This window comes from Zophobas morio, unplaced genomic scaffold (assembly GCF_036711695.1).
Source record: "Zophobas morio isolate AGI-343-1 ecotype UQ-CSIRO unplaced genomic scaffold, CSIRO_AGI_Zmor_V1 ptg000054l, whole genome shotgun sequence".
Classification (NCBI taxonomy): domain Eukaryota; kingdom Metazoa; phylum Arthropoda; class Insecta; order Coleoptera; family Tenebrionidae; genus Zophobas; species Zophobas morio.
The window spans coordinates 2999009-3022819 of NW_026972159.1; the positions used below are offsets into that span (position 1 = coordinate 2999009).

Sequence of the window (23811 nt, forward strand, 5' to 3'; positions counted from 1 at the left end):
TGCCAGACAAACGGGAAATGACAAATGGAAAATAAGAAATGGGAAATTAATTTCAAATGAGAAATGAAAAATGCGAAAGTAGAAATTAAAATGACACTTGGATAATTATTCCATTTTAAGTTTCAACAAAAAATAAAATTGACGAACATAAAAAAATGGAAGTTGAGTGTCATTTCAAGGTAAAAACAATGGCGTTTATAGAATTTGAATATCGCTATCCGTTCTCAAGATATAGTAGTATATATATCGTGTAGTTTTAACTGGGACATTCTGTATATTAAAATAAAATTGGGTGGGTTATGAAACTCGTAGTCAGGGCAACATATTATGTTAGAAATTAAGACGAATTTTTATTAACAAATTAAAAATAAATGTAAATTTTAACCGAGACACAAGAAACAGGGCATTGTGTTTCTAAAATTTTAGAAAATTTTGTAAAATCAAAATCCTTCTTAAAAATATGTTACGAAACTCGCACCCGCAACGTTAAAATACGAATGATGCACTATTGAAAAAATCTCGCGATGACGTCACCGAACTCTCCATGCCATGGACGCACAAATTGTCGCCCAGCCGGCGTCGAACCCGTTAAAACCGCCTCATTCTTTTTCGAACAATTAAACTCCCATTCGTCGGTGGAATGCGCCGCCTGTGGCATTTCTCTCCGGAAAAAAACGCCAAACAAACAAGAACAAACAGCACGAAGAAAACAAGCCACAATGAAAATAACACGCCGTTTCCAGTTCCGCTCGGCTGGATTTTTTTAACGACGACAACGCACACCACCGACTTTCCATTATATTTAAACCATTCGAAACCATCGCAAACTTGACATTCCGCCGATCGAAGACTCATCGGAAATCGCGCGGATCACAGCGCGACCTACTTGAGTTGCGGATTTTCGCGAAAAACAAAAGACGACGTCGTCGGATCTAATTGGATGAACGACGGCTTAAGGGCGAAAAGGCGACCTAGATGTGGAACCTACTTTACGGTTGCAGTTTTTTTTTTGTAAAATAATAATCGAAAACGAGTGTAATCTGCAGTGATTAACCGCTGTGTGATAACGAGATATTGTCGATTTTATTAGTACAATTATCATTTAAATGGACAAGAATGCGATAACGCGAAATTGGATCAATGGTGCGATTACGTCGAGTGGTATTTTTAGAAATTTCAAAAAATTTTGTTGGCGTTAGTCACAGTGATTTGGGGACGTCACTGGCTGAAGCGTCAGTATTAACATAAATACCACAGACAGCAGTAATAATAATTTTAATCACACTTGGAACGATCTCTTTCTTTGAATCTTGGTAACAAAAATCGAAATTTCCGTGTTATTCAGGGCTATTCGAAACCTGCAACATTCCACTGGTCTGTGGATAATGCACTCGCATCCATGGGTGACCATGAAACCGAGCAGGTGTCCCAGACAGGTAGACCATTGGTAGACTCGATATTTTTACCGAGCTTGTAATTTTATTCGTGCTTTCACCGATACTTACTTACGGCCTTAAACCGTACTTAATTTTAATTTCATTCAAAAAATAACCTAGTCGCGTTATCTTTGAAACGCCCCAAATTCCACTTTTGTCGCTACGGTTATTTCCAAATGTCAATGCTAGCCTCATTATCGCTTAATTTTGAAATTAATCCGCGAATTAGAGCAACCGCATTTCTGCTTTCTGGCAAATCTGCGGCCTTGACACATGCGAAAAATGTTAACAACGATCGGTTTTTGCGAAATCCCGTATTTACTAAACACCGAAGCATAAACAATAACAAATGTGTGTACGTTGCTTATCGTAATTCTGAATATTTGTATGTATGTTGCTCATTTAAGTGCAAACATTTGGGCACGGTCGGATATATTTATTTATCGTAAGCAAACCGAAAACTTACCTTCGCTTTTTTCGTTTTTTGACTAAGACTAGATTTTCCATCGATGAGTATGTTATCGTTAATGAATGTGACGTCGCAGGGACTCGGGGGGCCTTCCAGAGAGCGCAGGACCTCCTCGTCTTCGTCTGTGAATGATTCGCCCACCCAGGCGCCGGGGATCAAAATTATGCCCCCTTCGCCAACCTGAAAACAGAGAGTTTTACTATTTTCATCACATCTTGTCGTCCTTGTTTAATAAGTATAATTTTAATAAAACGTTTTGGATTGAAATGTTAGACAACTTTCAAATATTTGTCGACTTATTGGATTGTGTGACATTTATCCTCAGGTTAAATCAAATTGTTTTTTAAATTTTATATAAGCTATCGCGATTTAAAAAAAAACTAAAGTGCACCTCGTCACCGAAGCTATTTTTTGTGCCTCAATGAGTTTTCGGTTAAATATTAAGATATAAATAATTATATCTCATATCTCAACAAGTTAAAAATACAAAAAACGCTTATTACGATCGAGATAAAAATGAAAAAGTGCTCAAAATCTTCGCAACACATTTACCTAACAAGCTATTAAGATGAAAAAATTATCAATACAAAAAGACAAAATTTAAAGATAATAGAACAGAAAATGAGTGGCACCTCACGTGAAATAAAAGTTCAACAATGATATCAGATAACGTTTAAAAAAATCCAGTTATTTACAAATAAACATCGCCTGATACGTCGTATTTTTAGTAAAAATTCGCTTCATAATTTTATGACGTAATTTTTCTTTTATAGAGGATACATATACAGAGTGAGTTAAGAGAATTTTCAGCCATTACTGAAAATAGAAAAAAAAGTACAATACATTAGAATTATTTTTAACTACACACAGTGTTCTGTTTTTTATTATTATTGGTCTATAATATCGGGGATTTGAGGCACGTTATTGACCAAATAACACCCTAGGGTATTAGTTGCCATAGTAACGTCAACAGAAAACGGAACTAGTACTTCTTGAAACCACGGTCTCTGGTAACACGAAAAATCTAAAAAATCCAAAAAGCAAGATTCCAAAAAATTCCAAAGAATCCAAAAATACCCAAGAAATTTAAGAAACTTAAGAAATCTCATAATCCAAAAATTCGAAAATATTCGAAAATTAAAAAAATACAAAAAACAAACAATTTAAAAAACCAAGGAACCCAAGTACTCGAAAAAACTTTAAAGATACCCAATACAGCGAAAATCCAAAAAGTAAAAAAATTCCCAAAATTCACAAAAATCAGAAAAAAAAAACTAATAAAAAGTATCCAAAAAATCGAAAAATAAGATTAATAAAAACCCAAAAAAATCTAAACAACAAACGATTCCAAAGAGTTGCGAAAAAATCCAAAAATACCCAAGAAATGCGAGAAACCCAAGAAACTCAAGACCAAAAAAAATCCAAAAATTCAGAAGTCCAGAATCCAAGAAATTCCAAAAAATCCAGAAAGCCCAAGAAATCCAAGAAATCCATGAAACTCGAAAAAACTCAAGAGATCCAATAATCCCAAGAACTAAAAAGTCGAAAACATCACAAATATCCAAAAAATATCTAAAAAAAATCTGACAATAAAAGAAATATAAAAAAAATCTAAAAAATCCAAAGAGCAAACGATTTCAAGAAATTCCGAAAAAATCCGAAAAACTCAAGAAATGCAAGAAACTTAAGAAATTCAAGAAATTTAAAACAATCCAAAAATCAAAGAATTTAAAATATCGAAAAATCTAAAAAATCCAGGAAACCCAGAAACTCGAAGAACTCAAGAAATCCAATAATTCCTAAAATTCAAAAATACAAAAAATCAGTAAAAAACTAATAAAAATTATCAAAAAAATCGAAAAACAGGATAAATAAAACCCCAAAAATATAAAAAATTCAAAAAATCCAAAGAGCAAACGATTCCAAGAAATTCCGAGAAAATCTAAAAAACCCAAGAAATGCAAGAAACACAAGAAACTCAAGAAATCCAATAATCCAAAAAATTGAAAATTGCAAGAAATTGAAAAAAATTCAAAAAATCAAAGCATTTAAAAATCCAAACGATAAAAAAAATCCAAAAATATAGAGTCCAAAAAAAATTGGTCATTCGTCGGATGAACTCGATTACAATACTTCCTTCGCTTACGCTGGGAAAGTAAAAATTCTAAAAAATCCAAAAATCCCAAGAAATGCAAGAAATCCAATAATTCCGAACTCTGAAATATTCGAAAAATCCAAAAAATCAGAAAAAAACTTATAAAAAGTATCCAAAATATCTAAAAATAAGATTAATAAAAACCCAAAAAACATAAAAAATCTAAAAATTCCAAAGAGCAAAAATCCAAAAAAAAAACAAGACTCAAGAAATCCAATAATCCAAAAAATTGAAAATTGTAGGGAATTCAAAAAAATCCAAAAAAATCAAAGAATTTAAAAAATCTAGTCCAGGAAATCCAAGAAACTCGAAAAAACTCAAGAAATCCAACAATTTCGAAAATTTAAAAAATCAAAAATATCCCAAAATTCCAAAAAATCAGAAGAAACTAAGAAAAATTATCCAAAAAACCGAAAAATAAAATTTATAAAAATCCAAAAAATATAAAAAATTAAAATAAAATCCAGGAAACCCACCAAACTCAAAAATATCCCAAAAATCCAAACAGCAAAGGATTCCAAAGAATTCAGGAAAAATTCCAAAAAAACCCAAGAAATACAAGAAACCCAAAAAATCAAAATATTTAAAAATCCAAAAATTCAAAAGTCCAGAAAGCCCAAGAAATATAAGAAGCCAACAAACTTAATACATCCAAATAATCAAAGAATTTAAAAAATCCAAGAAATCCATGAACTCGAAAATATCACAAATATCTAAAAAATCATGTATATAAAAATTATACAAAAAAATTGAAAAAATTCAAAGAGCAAACGATTCTCAAGAAATCCAATAATCCAAAAAATCGAAACAATTTAAAAAATCGAGGAAACCCAAGAAACTCGAAAAGTTCAAGAGATTCAATAATTCCGAAAATTCAAAAAACCAAAAAAATCAAAAAAAAAAACGTAAAAACCTAATAAAAATTAGCCACAAAATCGGAAAATAGGATAAATAACAACCCCAAAAAACCCAAGAAATGCAAGAAACCCAATAAACTCAAGAAATCCAATTCAAAAAATTGAATATAGCAAGAAATTCCAAAAAATTCAAAAAATTAAAGAATTAAAAAATCCAAAAATCTAGTCCAAAAAATTCCAAAAAATCAAAAAACCCCAAGAAATGCCAGAAACACAAAAGACGTAAGAAATCCAATATGTAATTCAAAAATTCGGAAAATGAAAAAAATCCAAAAACCAAAGAATTTAAAAAATCCAAGAAACCCACGTTCGACAAAATTTTAAGAAATCCAAGAATTCCGAAAACCAAAAAACTCCAAAATAGCCAAAAAATCAGAAAAAAGTAATAAAAAGCATCAAAAAAATCCAGAAATAAGATCAATAAAAACCCAAAAAACAGAAAAATCTAAAAATTCCAAAAAGCTAAAGATTCCATGAAATTCCGAAAAAATCCAAAAAAAACCCAAGAAACTCAAGAAATCCCATAACCCAAAAAATTGAGAATTGCAAGAGATTAAAAAAATCCAAAGAATTTAAAAAATCTCGTCCAAGAAATCCAAGAAATTCGAAAAAATTCAAGAAATGTAACAATTTCGAAAATCCAAAAACACAAAAATATTTCAATCAACTAAAAAGTAAAAAAAAACTAATAAAAATAATCAAAAAAATCGTAAAATAGAGTGCATGAAAATCTAAAAAATATAAAAAAATCCAAAAAATTCAAAGGCAAACGATTCAAGGAATTCCGAAAAAAAAACAAAAAACCCAAGGAACTCAAGAAATCCAATAATCCACAAAATTGAAAATTGCAAGAAATTGAAGAAAAAAATTCAAAAAATCAAAGGATTTAAAAATCTAAAAATAAAAGTTAAAGTCTAGAGTTCAACAAATTCCAAAAACCCCAAAAAATGTAACAAATCCAATAAATCCAATAACGTAAAAAATCGAATATTAAAAAAAAAATTTTAAAAACCAAGAAATTCATGAAACTCGAAAATATCACAAAAATCAAGAAAAAAATGAGAAAAAAAAAATTATACAAAAATCGAAAAATGGAATAAATAAAAATCCAAAAAATCCAAAGAGCAAATGATTCCAAGGAATTCTAAAAAAATCCAAAAAACACCAGAAATTCAACAATCCAAGAAATTGAAAGTTGTAAGAAAGAAAAAAAAAAGGATTTAAAAATCAAAAGTTAAAAAAAAATCCAAAAACCAAAAGCCCAAAAAATTCCAAAAAGTCCAAAACCGGCAGGAAATGCAACAAATTCAACAAATCCAATAATCTAAAAAAACCGAAAATGTCCAAAAAATTTAAGAAATCCATGAAACTCCAAAAAACTCAAGAATCAAAAACTCGAAAATATCACAAAAATCAAAAAAAAAAAAAATCAGAAAATAAAAAAAATTATACAAAAAAACGAAAAATAAAATAAATAATAATAATAATAATAAAACACAAAATCCAGACAACTCAAAGGATCCAATAATTCCAAAAATCCAAAAAATCCAATGTATAAAAAAAAATGTTAAAAAATAATCCACAATTCCAAAAAGCCGAGGAAATAAATTCGGTCTTCTTGAGTAAATGTTACCAATAAGAAATTGTGCAAATATGATTTGTTTATAAATATCAAAAACTAAACGGTAAGACATAAAATTTTGTATTTTCAATGACTATTAAATATCCTCATTGGCTTCTTCCTAGGCTTTAAAACATCAGTATATTTTTGAAATTCCGATGCGACGTTGCCATATATTTCAATTTTCCTGATTTTTTTAGCACATAAATCGTTCCCCAAAAAAATCGCAATGAAGTTATTTTTAAAATCTCTGTTACAATATTTTGTAGAGAGATAAATAAAGGTATACGCAAACCGACATATCGAAAGAAAGAGAACAAAAAATAGAGTAAGATGTATTATTAAACTACAGGGTATTCTATTTGATAAAACTTAAAAATATCGGAAATTTTTTATAAACACTCGGTATACTAAAATTTAATTTAATTGATAAATAAGCTCTGTTTGCCCCTCTATAATATAATATAAGATTTTAAAAATAATCCGTTTTTGATTTTTTTTGTGAACCACTGCATTGCTATTTTTTTTAAAGAAAACTGAAATAACGTGGCAACATCGCACCAAAATGTCAAAAATAGACTACAGTTATGTAAAAAAATATGTAAAATATACAGGGTGGGTCAGTCGGCGCGTGTTTTTGGATATATACTTCAACATTATTTTTAACCATACAGAGCGTTCTGTTAAACGTTGCTGTGTTCCACACAATTTTTTGAAACGACGTCATCAATTTTCCGGATAGCATGAACACATGAATTTCTTTGAATGAATTGTATGTAGAGTCGAAATACTCATTTTTCGTTCCTTTTTAGAAATCCCGAGTAACGAGACAATTTTTTACAAAGCTCTCATTTCAGATCGCAAATGTGTCTAACTTAACACGTTCTTCTCACAGCAATTCCACTCTAGATTACCAAAATTTGTCATTGAAACTCTTAAATTCGGTGATTCAACTGGTTTTCAATGTTCATTTATTTATGGCTTCCTCTATCTCTTTACGGCTGCGGTTTTATGATCTCTATCTTTTTATAACTCGGGTTTTATGTTTTATTCCCTCCTATCAACTACTTATGTTTTGTTGTTTTCATGATACATTATCTTCACTAATTTTGCATCCCTCTATGAATCCCTTTTTGTTATTGATCAATGAACGCAGCGTTACTATTGATTTGAAACGAGTGTTTAAAGCCTTCCCGTGTAGCTAGATCTGTGTGATTCGATGGACAAACTTAAAACAGCGATATTTCATTATTCTCGTTTTCCTTCCAACTACACAGAATAGAAAGTTAACCAAAATAGAAATGCAAATAATTTTATTATCCAATAATAATGGATGCTGCGGTCTATTTCATACAACCACCACCGTAACGACGTTACCATGACAACGTATTGTTACAGAAACGGCAAAAGGTCAGACTTTTAACCGAGATAGTGAAAGCAAACGTCGGACTTCTTTTTCGAAAAAACTTCCAGCCATCAATCACTGTTATTATGATTTAACAAAAACGCACCCGCTACATACATCAGTAGTACCCCACTTCGCGGGCCATTAACCCACTTCGCCTCCATCTAACATGTCGTACCTCAGAAACAAAAACAAAATTGATATTACACATCCGCATAACCGAGCGGAATGCAGGGTCACATAAATAATAACACAAACCGTTTTTGTTTTGAGCCACACGCCATAAAGAACACACAGGATGTTGCCCAAGCGTAATTACTAATTACATTCTAATAAATCGGCCAGCGCCGAAATGCGATAGTACCACTTATTAAGTACAATGCGAGGAAAGTACTTTTCTCGGCTTATTCGGCCGTGAAATACGCAAGTCGTGAAACCGGAATGATAACCTTATTAAACTCATCGGAATAGTCCGAAGATGCCGGCAATCGGAGTCGTTGAACTTAATATTCGGAGGTACCACTAGTACCCGGTATGGTAAGTATTTAAGGCATCTCGTTTCGCTTTTCGGCGCGGATTCTCGCTCCTCTGGAGACGATTTTCCGTAACTGTCGTCGCACCACGAAAAATTTCATTAATTACGCCATGTTTACCGTACTTGAGACGGTCGTTCTGTTTAGAGTGCTCCGGTGGTGTCATTAGCAAAGAAATGTGACTTAGCGGTAGTTTCATACGGAACTAATTATCACAGGCATGAGATGAAACTCGAATTAGACGGGTTCAGCGTGCCGTTGCTGTTTACAAAAAAATCGATGTCGAGAAAACGTTTTTCCAGGTACTTTTACGCTTGAGGTTTTTATGGTAATCGGATGCATGCACACATCCTTTGAGTCAAGGCGACGAAATATAATGGGTTGATTATGGTGTTAGAATGGATTCGTTGCACTTGTAAAATTTTAATCAAGGTCGTACTTAGATGTGTCATGGACGCGATGGTAACTTATCTGTTTGGGGTTTTTTTATCTGCTTCCGTTGGAAACTGCGCACTGTGGGTTTTATGGTCGTGTGGATTTTGCATGGTACTGAATATTTGGTCGAAGGTTATTATGAAAAATTATATATTTTTTTGCGATATATTGTACGTAAATAATCTCCGGCAGATTTTTTGACTGGAATTTTTGGATTATTCAATTTTTCATTTTTACTTGAGTTTTCAGATTTTCGATTCGTAATCTTTCGAGTTTTCAAGTTTAAAATTTTCAATTTTTCTATTTACCAATTTTTGAATTTTTCATTTTTCGAATTGAGTTTCTCGAGTTCTCAATTGTTATTCAAGTTTTCAATAAGGATTTCATAATTTTTTGTTTTTTCGATTTTTAGTTTTTCAATTTTTCGTTTCTTCAGTTTTACGATTCTTTAATTTTTCATTTCATCAAATTTTCGATCTGCAGTTTTTCGTTTTGGTTTTTCATTTTTAAATTATTCAGGGTTTTCGATTTGCAGTTTTACGAATTCTACAATTTTTCTTTTCTTTAAATTTTCGATTTGCAGTTTTCGATTTCATTTCTTCAAATTTTTGAGTTTTCATTTTTAAATTTTTCAGGTTTTCGATTTTCCAAGTTTTCGACATTTCAATTATTCGAAGCTTTAATTTTTCAGTTCTTCAAATTTTCTATTTGGAGTTTTTCGTTTTGGCTTTTTATTTTTTTATTTATACATTTTTTTGTTTTTTCAGTTCCCTCAATTAGTCGATTTTTCAATTTTTTGTTTCATCACTTTTTCTATTCTTTAATTTCCTTTCTTCAAATTTTCGATTTGCAATTTTTCGTTTTGATTTTTGATTGAAATCAAATCAAATTGATGAATTTAAAAATGAATACTCGAAAAATTGAAGAAACAAAAAAAAATTTCTTCAATTTTTCGAGGTTTCATTTTTAAATTTTGCAGGTTTTCGATTTTCCAACTTTTGGATATTTCAATTTTTCGAATCTTTTAATTTTTCATTCCTTCAAATTTTCGATTTGTAATTGTTCGATATAGGTTTTTTACATTTTTTATTTATTAAATTTTTCGAGTTTTCATTTTAAAATTTTTAAGGTTTTGGATTTTCCAACTTTATAATATCCAATTAAAATATATTTTTAGATTTGGAGTTTTACGAATTCTTCAATTTTTCGATTCTTTAATTTATCAGTTCTTCAAATTTTCGAGTTTTCATTTTCAAATTTTTCAGGTTTTCGATTTTTCGTTTTCTTTAACTTTTCATTTCTTCAAATTTTCGATTTGCAGTTTTTCGTTTGGGGTATTTTTTTTATTTTTGCATTTTTTTGTTTTTTCAATTTCTTCAATATTTCGTTTCTTCAATTTTTCGAGTTTTCATTTTGAAATTTTTCAGGTTTTCGATTTTAAATTTTTTGGATATTTCAATTTTCAGATTTTCAGTTTCAGGAGTGCTTCAATTTTTCGTTTCGGTTTATTTTTTTAATTTTCCATTTCTTCAAATTTTCAATTTGCAATTTTTTGTTTTGGTTTATTTTTTAATTTTTATTTTTGTTTGTTTTTTCAATTTTTTCCGGTTTTCGAGTTTTCATTTTTAACTTTTTCAGGTTTTCGATTTTCCAACTTATGGATATTTCAATTTTTGGATTTGCAGTTCCACTAGTTCTTCAATTTTTCATGTCTTTAATTTTCCAATTGCAATTTTTCTTTTCTTCAGTTTTTCGTTTTAGTTTTTTTTTAGTTTTTTCAATTTTTCGGTTGCAATTTTCCATTTCGGTTTTTTATTTTCCTATTTTTTCAATTATTCGATCTCTCCATTTCTCGTTTCTTCAGTTTTTCGATTGCTAATTTTTCAGTTCTTCAAATTTTCGGGTTGCAGTTTTTCGTTTTAGTTTACTTTTGCATTTTTTTTTATTTTTCAGTTTCTTCAATTTTTCTAGTTTTTTTTAATTTTTCAGGTTTCCGATTTTTCAAGTTTTCGTTTCTTCAGTTTTTAGATTCTTTATTTTTCATTTCTTCAAACTTTGGATTTGTAGTTTTTCGTTTTGGTCGTTTAGTTTTTTAATTTTACATTTTTTTTTCAATTTCTTCAATTTTTCGAGTTTTCATTTTTAACTTTATCAGGTTTTCGATTTTCCAACTTTTGGATATTTCAATCTTTAGATTTGAATTTTCACTGGTTCTTAAATTTTTCATGTCTTCAGTTTTTCGAGTTTTTATTTTTAATTTTTTCAGGTTTTCGATTTTTCAATTTTTCGTTTCTTCAGTTTTTGGATTCTTTATTTTTCATTTCTTCAAATTTTCGATTTGTAGTTTTTCGTTTTGGTCGTTTAGTTTTTTATTTTTACACATTTTTTTCAATTTCTTCAATTTTTCGAGTTTTCATTTTTAACTTTTTCAGGTTTTCGATTTTCCAACGTTTGGATATTTCAATCTTTAGATTTGAATTTTCACTGGTTCTCCAATTTTTCATGTCTCCAGTTTTTCGATTGCAATTTTTCGTTTTGGTTTTTTATGTTCTTTAATTTTTCAATTATTCGATTTTTCAATTTTCAGTTTTTCGAGTTTTCATTTTTAACTTTTTCAGGTTTTCGATTTTCCAACTTTTGGATATATAATTTTTCGTTTCAGTTTTTTATTTTATTTTTCAATTTTTCGATTTTTCCATGTTCCGATTTTATCATTTTTCTTCATTCAATGTGAAGTTTTTTCAATTTTTAGATTTTTCATTTTGCAATTCTCAACATTTTATTTTCTCAATTTTTCGATTTTTTAGTGTTTTTTGGATTTTTCTAAATTTCCAATTTCCCCATTTTCACTTTCTAATTTTTTTTATTTTTCTGCTTTTCGATTTTCCCATTTTTCGATTCGATTTTCGATTTTTTAATTTTTCAAATTTTCGACATTTCATTTTCGGGATTTTCCAATTTCTCAATTTTTTTAGACATTTTAATTTTTGGATATTTCAATTTTGTGAAGTTTCGATTTTTCGACTTTCTTAGATTTTTCAATGTTTCCATTTTTCAATCTTTCAATTTCCCGATTTTTGACATTTCAGTTTTGGGATTATTTTTCGATTATTCTATTTTTCATTTTTCGAATTTTTAAATGCTAGATTTTTCGATTTATCGAGATTTCGCTTTTTAATCTTTCGATTTTTTTAAATTTCAAATTATGTAGTCATTTTTTCAATTTTTCGGTATTCCAATTTTGAGATTTTTAATTTTTAATTTTTTTAATTTTTCGTTTCAATTTTAGAGTTTTTTGTTTTCGTTTTGATTTGCAATTTTTCTAATTTTCATTTTAAATATGTAATAATAATCATATGTAATTTTAAAAAATTTTCAATTTCCAATTGTAGAACTTTTTTATTTTTCAATTAATTGATTTTTAAACTTTTTCATTTCTTCGACTTTTCAGTTTTTCGAGTTTTCATTTTTAACTTTTTCAGGTTTTCGATTTTCCAACTTTTTGATATTTAATTTTTCGTTTTGGTTTTTTATTTTCTTTATTTTTCAATTTTTCGATTTTTCCATGTTCCAATTTTATCATTTTTCTTTATTCAATGTGAAATTTTTTCAATTTTTAGATTTTCCAATTTTTCGTTCTTCAATTTTCCAATTTTTCCAGATTTTCGATTTGGGATTGTTTCCTGATTTTGCTTTTTCGGTTTTTTTATTCTTTAATTTTTCGACGTTTCAATTTTGGGATTTCTCGATTTTTTTGGTGTTTTTTGGATTTTTAAAAAACATTCTATTTACTGATTTTTCAATTTTTGGATTTTTGTAAATTTCGAATTTTCCTATTTTTCAGTTTCTAATTTTTTTATTTTTTTATTTTTCTGCTTTTCGATTTTCGATTTTTAAATTTTCGACATTTCATTTTTGGAATTTTCCAATTTCTCAATTTTTCAATTTTTTGATTCTTCAATATTTCTTCGATTGTTCAATTTTTCGATTTATCAATGTTCAAAGATTTCAGTTTTTCGATGTTTTAAATTTTAGATTTTGCAATTTAAATTTTTTTAAGTTTTCGATTTTTTGAAAGCATTTCTGGATTTTTTAAATTTTCGAATCTTAAATTTTTAGACATTTTAATTTTTGGATTTTTCAGTTTTGTGATGTTTCGCTTTTTCGACTTCCTTAGATTTTTCGATTTATCGATGTTGAAATTTTTCAATTTTTCGATGTTTCTATTTTTCAATCTTTCAATTTCCCGATTTTCGACATTTCAGTTTTGGGATTTTTTAATTTTTCGATTTATCTATTTTTTATTTTTCGAATTTTTAAATTCTAGATTTTTCGATTTATCGGGATTTCGCTTTTTTAATCTTTCTTCGGCTTTTCAGTTTTTCGATTTTTAGTTTTTTAACTTTTCGAATGCAAAAATGGAAAATTGCAAAACGGTAAATTCCAAAAAGAAAAACCGAAAAATATAAAATGAAAACTTTGAAAATCTAAAAATTGAAAATGAAGAACTTGAAAAATTGAAGAAACGAAAACTGAAAAATCGAAGAAACGAAATATGTATTGGAAAAGTGAAATATTGAAAATTAATCAGAAAATCGGAAAATTAGGAATCCAAAAATTGCAAAAATTCCAAAATTTTAAAACGGGAAAATCCAGAAATTGAAAAATTAAAGGCTGAAAATTTGAAAAATTGATAAACGAAAAATTGTGATAATTATAAGATCGAAAAAATGAAAATTAGAAAATCGGGAAAATAAAAAATTGAAACATTGAACTTCAAAAATTGAGGAAACGAAAAATTATGAAGTCGAAACACTGAAAAATGGAAACATTCAAAAAAAAAAAAAACTGAAAAAACGAAAAATTGAAACATACATACAAAATTTGACAACAATCGGTCCAGTAGTTTCCACGAGTAAAAATTCGCTGATGGCTTAAAGGAGACTCTTTTGATATGTTCATATGAACATATCAAATTTTACTACGACGCATAAATGTCTCAAAAATTATTTTTTAATTTATTTGCAAACTGTTAAAGATAACAGTTAAACAAACAACTATAATAAAAAATGCCTTCCACCGTTATATAATTTGGATTTTTTTCCACTAAATCGGGCCGCCATTTCGCAACACCCATAAAACAATCAATCAATTTTCTTTCTTTATCAGTTTTCACCGTAAATTGCTCATCTTGGAATGTCTCACAATCATTTACAGCGCATTTTTTGCACCGCCAGTACAAACAATTTCACCGCGCAAGAAAAACTTATCGTCCGAGAAAGTCGGATTTTCTCCATTGTAACTCTTTCGGAAAATAACGCGTCGAACTTGACAAAATGAGTCAAACCTAGAAAATTATCTGATGACTCAGTTCGACTCGGCGATTGGATCAATACTTAGCCATTCGGCTTGGTTAAATGAGGTATAAAATGGACTTTCTAACCACTTCTTGCTCGATTATTTTAAATAATTGCGTAATTAACCAATAACAACCAACTGTCGAATTGTTTCGAGATAACCTTGCCGAGGCGTTTTTACCAAATATGGTCACAAAAGTGATAAGATTGTGACGTAGTCCAGTGATCGTCAATCCAGGAAACAATAATATAATCCCAATATTGACACTCGTAGGCGTATCGTCAAATTAAAAACCCCAATATCTCAGAGAAACCGACAAGTTTCTAAAAAAACGAAACAATGCGGTATGTGAGATCCGAAACTGACCTAACATTTGATGGACTTTTAACCGCTGGGAAAATTTTTCTTTGTTTTCGGTGTTTTGGTAGAGTTTTCAATTCGGAAATGGAGGCGGTCATGCAGTATTCGTGCTCAACTGGCTGTTGAAACCGGAAAGAGAGACCAAAAAATTAAAATTATGAGTAACGCGTTATTCATTGTCGTCGAACTCGGAAATGGAGGTGTTCATGGAAAAGTGCAACACGGATTGGCGAAATATTCGCAGCAAAGGTCATTAGTCAACTCAGACCGGTTCGCCGTACTGCAAATATGAAGAAATTTTAATTTTATTTATTGTTCAGGTAGTCGGAGTCGGTGATAAATAACGCCGCATTAGTACGTAGGGTTGGGCCAAAGCAAACAACTTTAATCGGTATTGCAGTTTCAAATTTGACTTGCTTTATCGATAAGATATAATTTCACTGTAATCACTTTATACACAACATAATTGTAAACAGCGATGATTCGTCCAATCAAAAAAAAAAAAAAAAACTGAAGTCAAGTAATCCGGTCAACGACGACCGCTGGGTTTTCCGCTGTTGATTAACTAACTCATTAAAGACAATACGCTCCAATCAAAGCATTAAATATCTCCAGGCAGCGATGTTATAACCCGATAAGTCATGTTGCTAAGACGAATTAGAGAACACTAAAGACTATAAAAACACTCAAAGTGGCAGAATTTAGTACATCCCTTTCTCATAATGCGTAAATATTATATGTAAACAAATCGAGAGAAAGCATCACTTCCTTCCATCGTGTACATTAAAACAACATTATTGGGTAAATATTTAACAGCTATTAACAAATTTATTATCAAATTTTTGGGACATATGTTGTTTGTCATTGATTTATGTGTTACAAAGGTTATGTCAACTCCAGACGGGCTCTGGAGAGTCAGAGAACACTTACCATTAACTCGAACCGTTGTGTAAAGATTTTTTGGCCGCTATTTTGAAGTGCTATATGGTCGGAAAAAAAAGTCATTTAGTAGGCCATGAAATTTATATACGTTTTTACTTCCTGGATTTTTATAAATCTTCGAAATCCCAACAACAATTGGATGACATCATCGCCACAATTTACAATAGTCAATTTTCACCCTAAACATCTAGATTTTTGGAAAAAAAGTAAAATTGTATAACATATTGTAATTAACTTTTAATTGCAAAAATCGATTGCATTGAAATCTTGCAAACGTTTTAAGATTATCGTAAGTATGGCAAATCGTTATTCAAAATTTATTTGTTTATTCCCTGCCAAAAAATTGATGATGTCATCACAAAATTATGTAATGGAAAAACTCACTTGAAATAACGCGTAGCACCTTCGACTTATTTTTGGATATCACAATTTTTCGGTTTTTCATTTTCTTTAATTTCCCATTTTTCGATTTTTTAGTTACTCAAATTTTTTCAAGTTCTTGACTTTTATTCTTCATTTTTCCGATGTTCTCATTTTCAATTTCTCGATTTTTTATTACAATTCTTCGATTTTTCAATTTTTTATTTTTGCAATGTGTCTTCGAATGTTACAATTTTTCGTTTATTCAATTCTTCAAAATTTCAATTTTTGATTTTTCAAATCCTTAATTTTCCAAAATTTCGTTTTTTCAAATTTTTGTTTTATCAATTTTTCAAGTTCTTGATTTTTATTTTTCATTTTTCCGATTTTTTAATTTTCAATTTCTCTATTTATATTACGATTTTTGGATTTTTCAATGTTTCGGTTTCATGATTTTTCGTTTATTTTTTCAATTTTTCCAATACTCGACTTCAAAATTTGTCAATTTTGCGATATTACAATTTTCCATTTGTCGATTTTTTAGTTTCTCAATTTTCGATTCCTCAATTTTTCAAGTTCTTGGTTTTTATTTTTCATTTTTCCGATGTTTTCATTTTCAATTTCTCGATTTTAAATTACAATTTTTCGATTTTGCGTTTCCTTTATTTTTTCAATGTTTCTTTCGATGTTACAATTTTTTGGTTTATTTAATTCTTCAAATTTTCAATTTTTGATTTTTCAATTCCTTGATTTTCCAACATTTCGTTTTTTCAAATTTTTGTTTTATCAATTTTTCAAGTTCTTGATTTTTCATTTTTCCGATTTTTTTATTTTCAATTTCTCGATTTTATATAACAATTTTTCTATTTTTCAATGTTTCGGTTTCATGATTTTTCGTTTATTTTTTCAATTTTTCAAATTCTCGACTTCAAAATTTTTCAATTTTGCGATATTACAATTTTCCATTTTTCCATTATTTAGTTTCTCAATTATCGGTTCCTCAATTTTTCAAGTTCTTGTTTATTATTTTTCATTTTTCTGTTTTCATTTTCAATATCTCGATTTTATATTACAATTTTTCGATTTTGCACGTCCTTTATTTTTTCAACGTTTCTTTCGACGTTACAATTTTTCGTTTATTCAATTCTTCAAATTTTCAATTTTTGATTTTTCAATTCCTTGATTTTCCAATATTTCGTTTTTTCAAATTTTTCTTTAATCAATTTTTCAAGTTCTTGATTTTTATTTTTCATTTTTTCGATTTTTTTATTTTCAATTTCTCGATTTTATATTACAATTTTTCTATTTTTAATGTTTCGGTTTCATGATTTTTTGTTTATTTTTTCAATTTTTCAAATTCTCGACTTCAAAATTTTTCAATTTTGCGATATTACAATTTTCCATTTTTCGATTATTTAGTTTCTCAATTTTCGGTTCCTTAATTTTTCAAGTTCTTGTTTTTTATTTTTCATTTTTCCGATGTTTTCATTTTCAATTTCTCGATTTTAAATTACAATTTTTCGATTTTGCATTTCCTTTATTTTTTCAATGTTTTTTTCGATGTTACAATTTTTCGTTTATTCAATTCTTCAAATTTTCAATTTTTGATTTTTCAATTCCTTGATTCTTATTTTTCATTTTTCCGATTTTTTTATTTTCAATTTCCCGATTTTATATTACAATTTTTCTATTTTTCAATGTTTCGGTTTCATGATTTTTCGTTTATTTTTTCAATTTTTCAAATTCTCGACTTCAAAATTTTTCAATTTTGCGATATTACAATTTCCCATTTTTCCATTATTTAGTTTCTCAATTATCGGTTCCTCAATTTTTCAAGTTCTTGTTTATTATTTTTCATTTTTCTGTTTTCATTTTCAATATCTCGATTTTATATTACAATTTTTCGATTTTGCACTTCCTTTATTTTTTCAACGTTTCTTTCGACGTTACAATTTTTCGTTTATTTAATTCTTCAAATTTTCTATTTTTGATTTTTCAATTCCTTGATTTTCCAACATGTCGTTTTTTCAAATTTTTGTTTTATCAATTTTTCAAGTTCTTGATTTTTACTTTTCATTTTTCCGATTTTTTAATTTTCAATTTCTGGATTTTATATAACAATTTTCTTGTGCCTTATTAGAATTTTTCATTTGTCGACGACTTTTTAGTTTCTCAATTTTTAGTTATTCAATTTTTAAAGTTCTTGATTTTTATTTTTCCATTTTTCATTTCCTTTATTTTTTCAATGTTTCTTTGGAATTTATAATTTTTCAATTTTGCAATCTTTGGATTTGTCAATTATCCGATTTTCCAAATTATTTAATTTTCAATATTTCGGTTTTACAATATTTCGTTTTTTTGATTTTGCACTTTTTTGATTTTTAAGTTTGTGAATTTTTAATTTTTTGGTTCTTCTATTTGTCGTTTCTTCACTTTTTCAAGTTCTTGGTTTTCAGTTTTTAGATTTTTCAAAATTCATTTTTACATTTTTTCGTTTTTTCATTTTTGATTTTTCAAATATACAAATTTGCAATTTTTACATTTTTTTTTGTTTCGAAAAGTTGAAAAATCGAAGGATTTAAAAATCGAAAAACTGAATATCAAAGTCAAAAAACTAAAAATCGGAAAAAATGAAAAACTGAAAAAACGAAAAATTTCAAAATTCAAAAAGTGAAAAATCGGAAAATACAGAATCGTCAAAATTTTTTCTTTAATTTTCAAATAAGATTCTACAATTTTCGTTTTCTCAAATTTTTGTTTCAATTTTTCAAGATCTTGATTTCCAGTTTTTATTTTATACTTTTTCGATTTTTTAATTTTAACATTTTTCCATTTTTTTGATTCGAAAATTTGAAAAATCTGAAATTTTTTAAAAAACTGAAAAAACGAAAAATTCTAAATCGAAGAACATCAATTTTTCCATTTTTCAATGTTTGGGTTTCATGATTTTTGGTTTATTTTTTCAATTTTTCATTTTGGCGATATTACAATTTTTCATTTTTCGACTCCTTAGTTTCACAATTTTCAGTTTTTAATTTTTTGTTTCAAAAATTTTTCAAGTTCTGGCTTTATTTTTCATTTTTCCATTTTTTTCAATTTTCAATTTGTCGATTATATATTATAATTTGTCGATTATTCAATTCTTCAAATCTTTGATTTTCCAGTTCCTGTATTTTTCAATTTTGCAATTTTTCGGTTTCTCAATTGTTTCGATTTTTTTTCTTTAGTTTTCAATATTATCCATTTGGCTTTTTCAAATTTTTGTTTCTTCAATTTTTCTAGTTCTTGATTTCCAGCTTTTAGATTTTTCAAAGTTTCTATTTTATACTTTTTCGTTAAAAAAAAAAAAACAAAAAAAAAACGAATAAACGAAAAAGTACAAAATCGAAAAATTGTAAATCGGATAATTGAAGCAACGAAAAATTGAAACATTGAAAAACTAAAAATCGAGAAATTTAAAATTCGAAAAACTCAATGAATCGAAAAATTGGGGAGAAGAAAAAACGAATGGATTCGAAAAATTAGAAAACCCAAAAATTGTAAAGTCGAAAAACTCTAACATTGAAAGATCGGAAAATTGAAAAATTAAATATTGAAGAATTGAAAAAAAAATGCAAATCAAAAATTGAAGAAACGAAAAACTGAAAAATTGGGAAATTGAAAAATCTAAAACTGCAAAATGAAAAATGAAAGAACTGACAAATTGAAAACCGAAAAATCGCAAATCGAAAATTTGAAAAAATAAAGAAAATAAAAAATTGAAATTAAAAGTTGTAAATCAAGATTGAAAAATCTAACAACCGAAAAATTAAATATCGAGAAATCAAAAGATTGAGAAACCGACTAAATGCAAGAATTTTAAAATCCAATATGTAACTGAAAAAAATAGAAACATTCTAAAATAGTAAAATTGAAAAAGTGATAAATTTTAAAAATTATAATTAGATATTATTAGATCCATATTTAAAATAAAAAATTGAAAAATTGTAAATCAAAAATTGAAGGAACGAAAAACTCAAAAATCCAGAAACTGAAAAAGCTAAAATTGACAAATCGAAAAATTTCACATCGAAACAAAGAAAAATTGAAAACTCGTGAAATTCCAAGTCGAAAAAGTGCTAAATCCAAAAATGAAAACATCCAAAAGTTGGAAAATCGAAAAACTGAAAAATTCAGGAACGATAAATTGTAAAAATAAAGACCAATAAGAACCGAAACGGAAAATTGAAAATCGAAAATTTTGGTAAATGAAAAATTAAAAAATCGAAAATTGAAAAATTAAAAACTGAAAACTCGAGAAAATTTAAATCTAAAAATTGCAAAACCTAATTGAAGAAACAAGAAAATAAAGAACTGAAATATCGCAAATCGAAAAACTGGAAACTCAAAAAACTCAAATCGAAAAATTGCAAAATCTAAAAATTGAAAAATTCAAAAGTTGGAAAATTGAAAAAAAAAAAACACAAATTGAAAAATTCTTGTCCAAAAAGCTGCGGAAGTGTAATTTACTGGTTTTTACTTCATAGGGGTTATAAGAAACCAAAAATCACATTTTTTTGCATCTAGTGATTAAATTATGGGACTTTTTTTGTCAAAAAATCATTTTTTTATTATTTTTATTTTTTTTCAACAAATGACAACAACCATTTTTAAGTCACAGCAAATCACGAAATGTCAATGACAGATTCTTTTACTTTCGGCTTCCAAGGATCATCATGCAAAAAAAGTACTTGTACAACCCGTTTTGAAAATCTCTTTTTTCACCCATTTACTTCATTAACTACAAATTCATGAAAAAAAAGTATCACTTTCAAAACTAGTTACACAAATAACTGTTATAATTTTTCAAAGAAGCGCGATTTATAGGGCGAGGGAAGTTCTGTCGAAATAACTTTCGACCAATTTTTTCCAACAGTAAATCCTCTACCATCAAATTAAACCCCGTCACAAGAAAAAAACCCATCCTCACCTTCGGCTTCTCCAGCTTGGCCGCCCTCGTCACCCCGTCGTTCTTCACGTGATCCGGTACGTCTTTCCTGTCCCTGAAATCGAACAACATCGTGGTATTCTCATGTTCGCGCGGGGGTTTTTTCACTTTTGGCACTTTAATCGTAGTCACTTCGTTCGCGTCGCACTTCGTTATAACACTACTACTAGTCTTAGGCTGTTGCAGAGTCTTGGCCGCGTTTTTCAAATTCTTCTCGATTTCGAGGTTCGTCGGCGTCGGCTTGGCGCTAAGCAAATCGTTTGACGATTTCTTAGCTTTCGACGACGTCTCGCTCACGCCGTTGATTTCCAACTTGAGGGGCTGAGAGGGCGGCGTCTGAGTATTCAACACGTTCTTGTTGATCGGTTGCTGGGTCTGGCTTTTCGCGGCGTGGTTTTCGACGAAGTTGTACGTCATGGAGTTTGTCGTGGGTGGTGGCGAAGGCTGGGGCTTCTTGGCGGGCTTCGGGGATGGTGGCGGTGGGGTGCGTTCGGTTTCGGATAATCTGTGAAAACAGGAAAGTCGGTGACGTTTTACAAAGATAACACAGCCAACTCTGAGTCAAAAGGTTTTCGAACGTACGGTAAAAACGCGAATTTCAATTAAATTTTGTGGCACTCATCCTTTATATAACTCGCGGCTTCGCCGCTCGTTCTATAAACTTGGATTCGTGCCTTAATATTTGCCTTATGAAAGTCGTTCTTTAATATACATACTATTGTGTGTCACTAGAAGGGACATAAGTAGAAAAAATCATGGCCAACTAAGTTAAATGCGTAGTCTTTTTTTCACAACAAGAAAGGTAAAACATGTTTAAAATGGTAAATTCTTGTAGGAAAGTATTGAGTTTAAAATTAGGCTCCGCCCCTCGCGTTCGACAACGAATGAAAAATTCATCACAACTGAGCTTGGAATGGATATGGGAGGCGCTTAATTTTTGGCTTGTTTTTTCCTTAATACACATAGTATTCTTTGAACAACACGACACTCAAAAACATGTTTTTTATTTCTTGTCGAGAAATAAGGATTTTGCAATTAAGCTCCGCCCCCTTGGCTCACGACGAATAAAAAAAAATTCACAATTGGGATTGGGCGGGTGGGCGGGCTTACACTTTGCCTTTTTTTTATATGTGTAGCCATCTTTTCACAGCAAGAAACTTAAAACATGTTTAGAATGGTAAATTTGTATAGGGAAATATCGATTTTACGCTCCACCCCTCGGTCTGACAACGAATGAAAAATTCATCACGATTGAGGTCTAGACGGATGGGTGGGGCTTCTCTTTTGGTTTTCCTTTTTAATTAATACATTGAGTTTTCTTTGGATAACACGATTACTTAAGAACATATTTTACATGGTAATTTCTAGTGGAATAAATCAAGATTTTACAATTAAATTCCGCCCCTCGGCTTACGACGAATAAAAAAAAATCATCAGAATTGAGATAGGGCGGGTGGGCGGGGTCTATATTTTGCCTTTTTTTCTTAATATACATAGCCATCTTTTCACAATAAGAAACTTAAAACATGGTTAAAATGGTACATTTTGTAAGGAAATATGGATTTTGCAATTATGGGGCGGAGCCAAAGTGCAAAATCGATATTTCCTTATACAAATTTTCTATTTTAACCAGGTTTTAAGTTTCATTTTGTGAAAAGAAGTCTATACATATTAAAATAAAGAGGTAAAATTTAAGCCCGCCCACCCGCCCTATCGCAATTGTGATGATTTTTTTTATTCGCCGTGAACCAAGAGGGCGGAGCTTAACTGCAAAATACTTACTTCTTTACAAGAAATTAAGAACGTGTTTTTGAGTATCGTGTTGTTTAAAGAATATTATATATTAAGAAAAAAAGGCAAAATATAAACCCCGCCCACCCACCCTTTCCCATTTGTGATGATTTTTTTATTCTTAGAAACTTAAAACACGTTTAAAATGATAAATTTTTGTTGGGAAATATGGATTTTGCAATTAGGCTCCGCCCCTAGGTCTGGCAACGAATGACAACTTCATTACTACATATTTACCAGGTCAGGTATGGGTAGGGCTTAATCTTTGGCTTTAATTTTTTCTTAATATACATAGTATTCTTTGAACAACACAATACTCAAAAACATGTTTTAATTTCTCGTAGAAGGATTTTGCAGTTAAGCTCCACCCCCTTGACTCACGACAAATAAAAAAAATCATCACAATAGGGATGGGGCGGGTGAGTGGGGCTACATTTTTCCTTTCTTTTTTCTTAATTACATAGCCATTTCTTCACAACAATAAACTTAAATTTGGTTAAAATGGTAAATTTGTATAGGGAAATATCGATTTTAGAATTACGCTCCGCCCCTCGGTCTGACAACGAATGAAAAATTCATCACGACTACGGTCGAGATGGATGGGTGGGGCTTCTCTTTTGGTTTTCTTTTTTAGTTAATATATTTAGTTTTCCTTGTATGTACGATTACTTAAGAACATATTTTACGTGGGAATTTCTCGTAGAAAAATAAGTATTTTACAATTAAGCTCCGCCCTTCGGTTTACGACGAATAAAAAAAAATCATCAGAATTGAGATAGGGCGGGTGGGTGGGGCTTATATTTTGCCTTTTTTTTTCTTAACATACATAGCCATCTTTTCACAACAAGAAACTTAAAACATGGTTAAAATGATACATTTTTGTAAGGAAATATGCATTTTGCAATCATGGGGCGGAGCCTAATTCCAAATTAGATATTTCCTTATACAAATTTTCCATTTTAACCAGGTTTTAAGTTTCATGTTGTGAAAAGAAGTCTACATATAATAAAATGAAAAGGCAAAATGTCAGACCGCCCACCCG

The 23811-nt window shown here is 29.2% G+C and overlaps 1 protein-coding gene across 2 annotated transcripts in view; it reads right to left on the minus strand.

The window, feature by feature from the left end:
- LOC135142883 (uncharacterized) overlaps positions 1–23811 on the minus strand; it is a 43215-nt gene that overhangs the window by 14414 nt on the left and 4990 nt on the right. For both annotated transcript variants that reach the window (XM_064074676.1, XM_064074677.1), the window contains exons 2-3: positions 20961–21483; positions 1903–2085 (exon numbers count right to left, since the gene is read on the minus strand). In XM_064074676.1, the coding sequence (XP_063930746.1) occupies positions 1903–2085; positions 20961–21483 (706 nt within the window). The remainder of the gene's footprint in view (positions 1–1902; positions 2086–20960; positions 21484–23811) is intronic.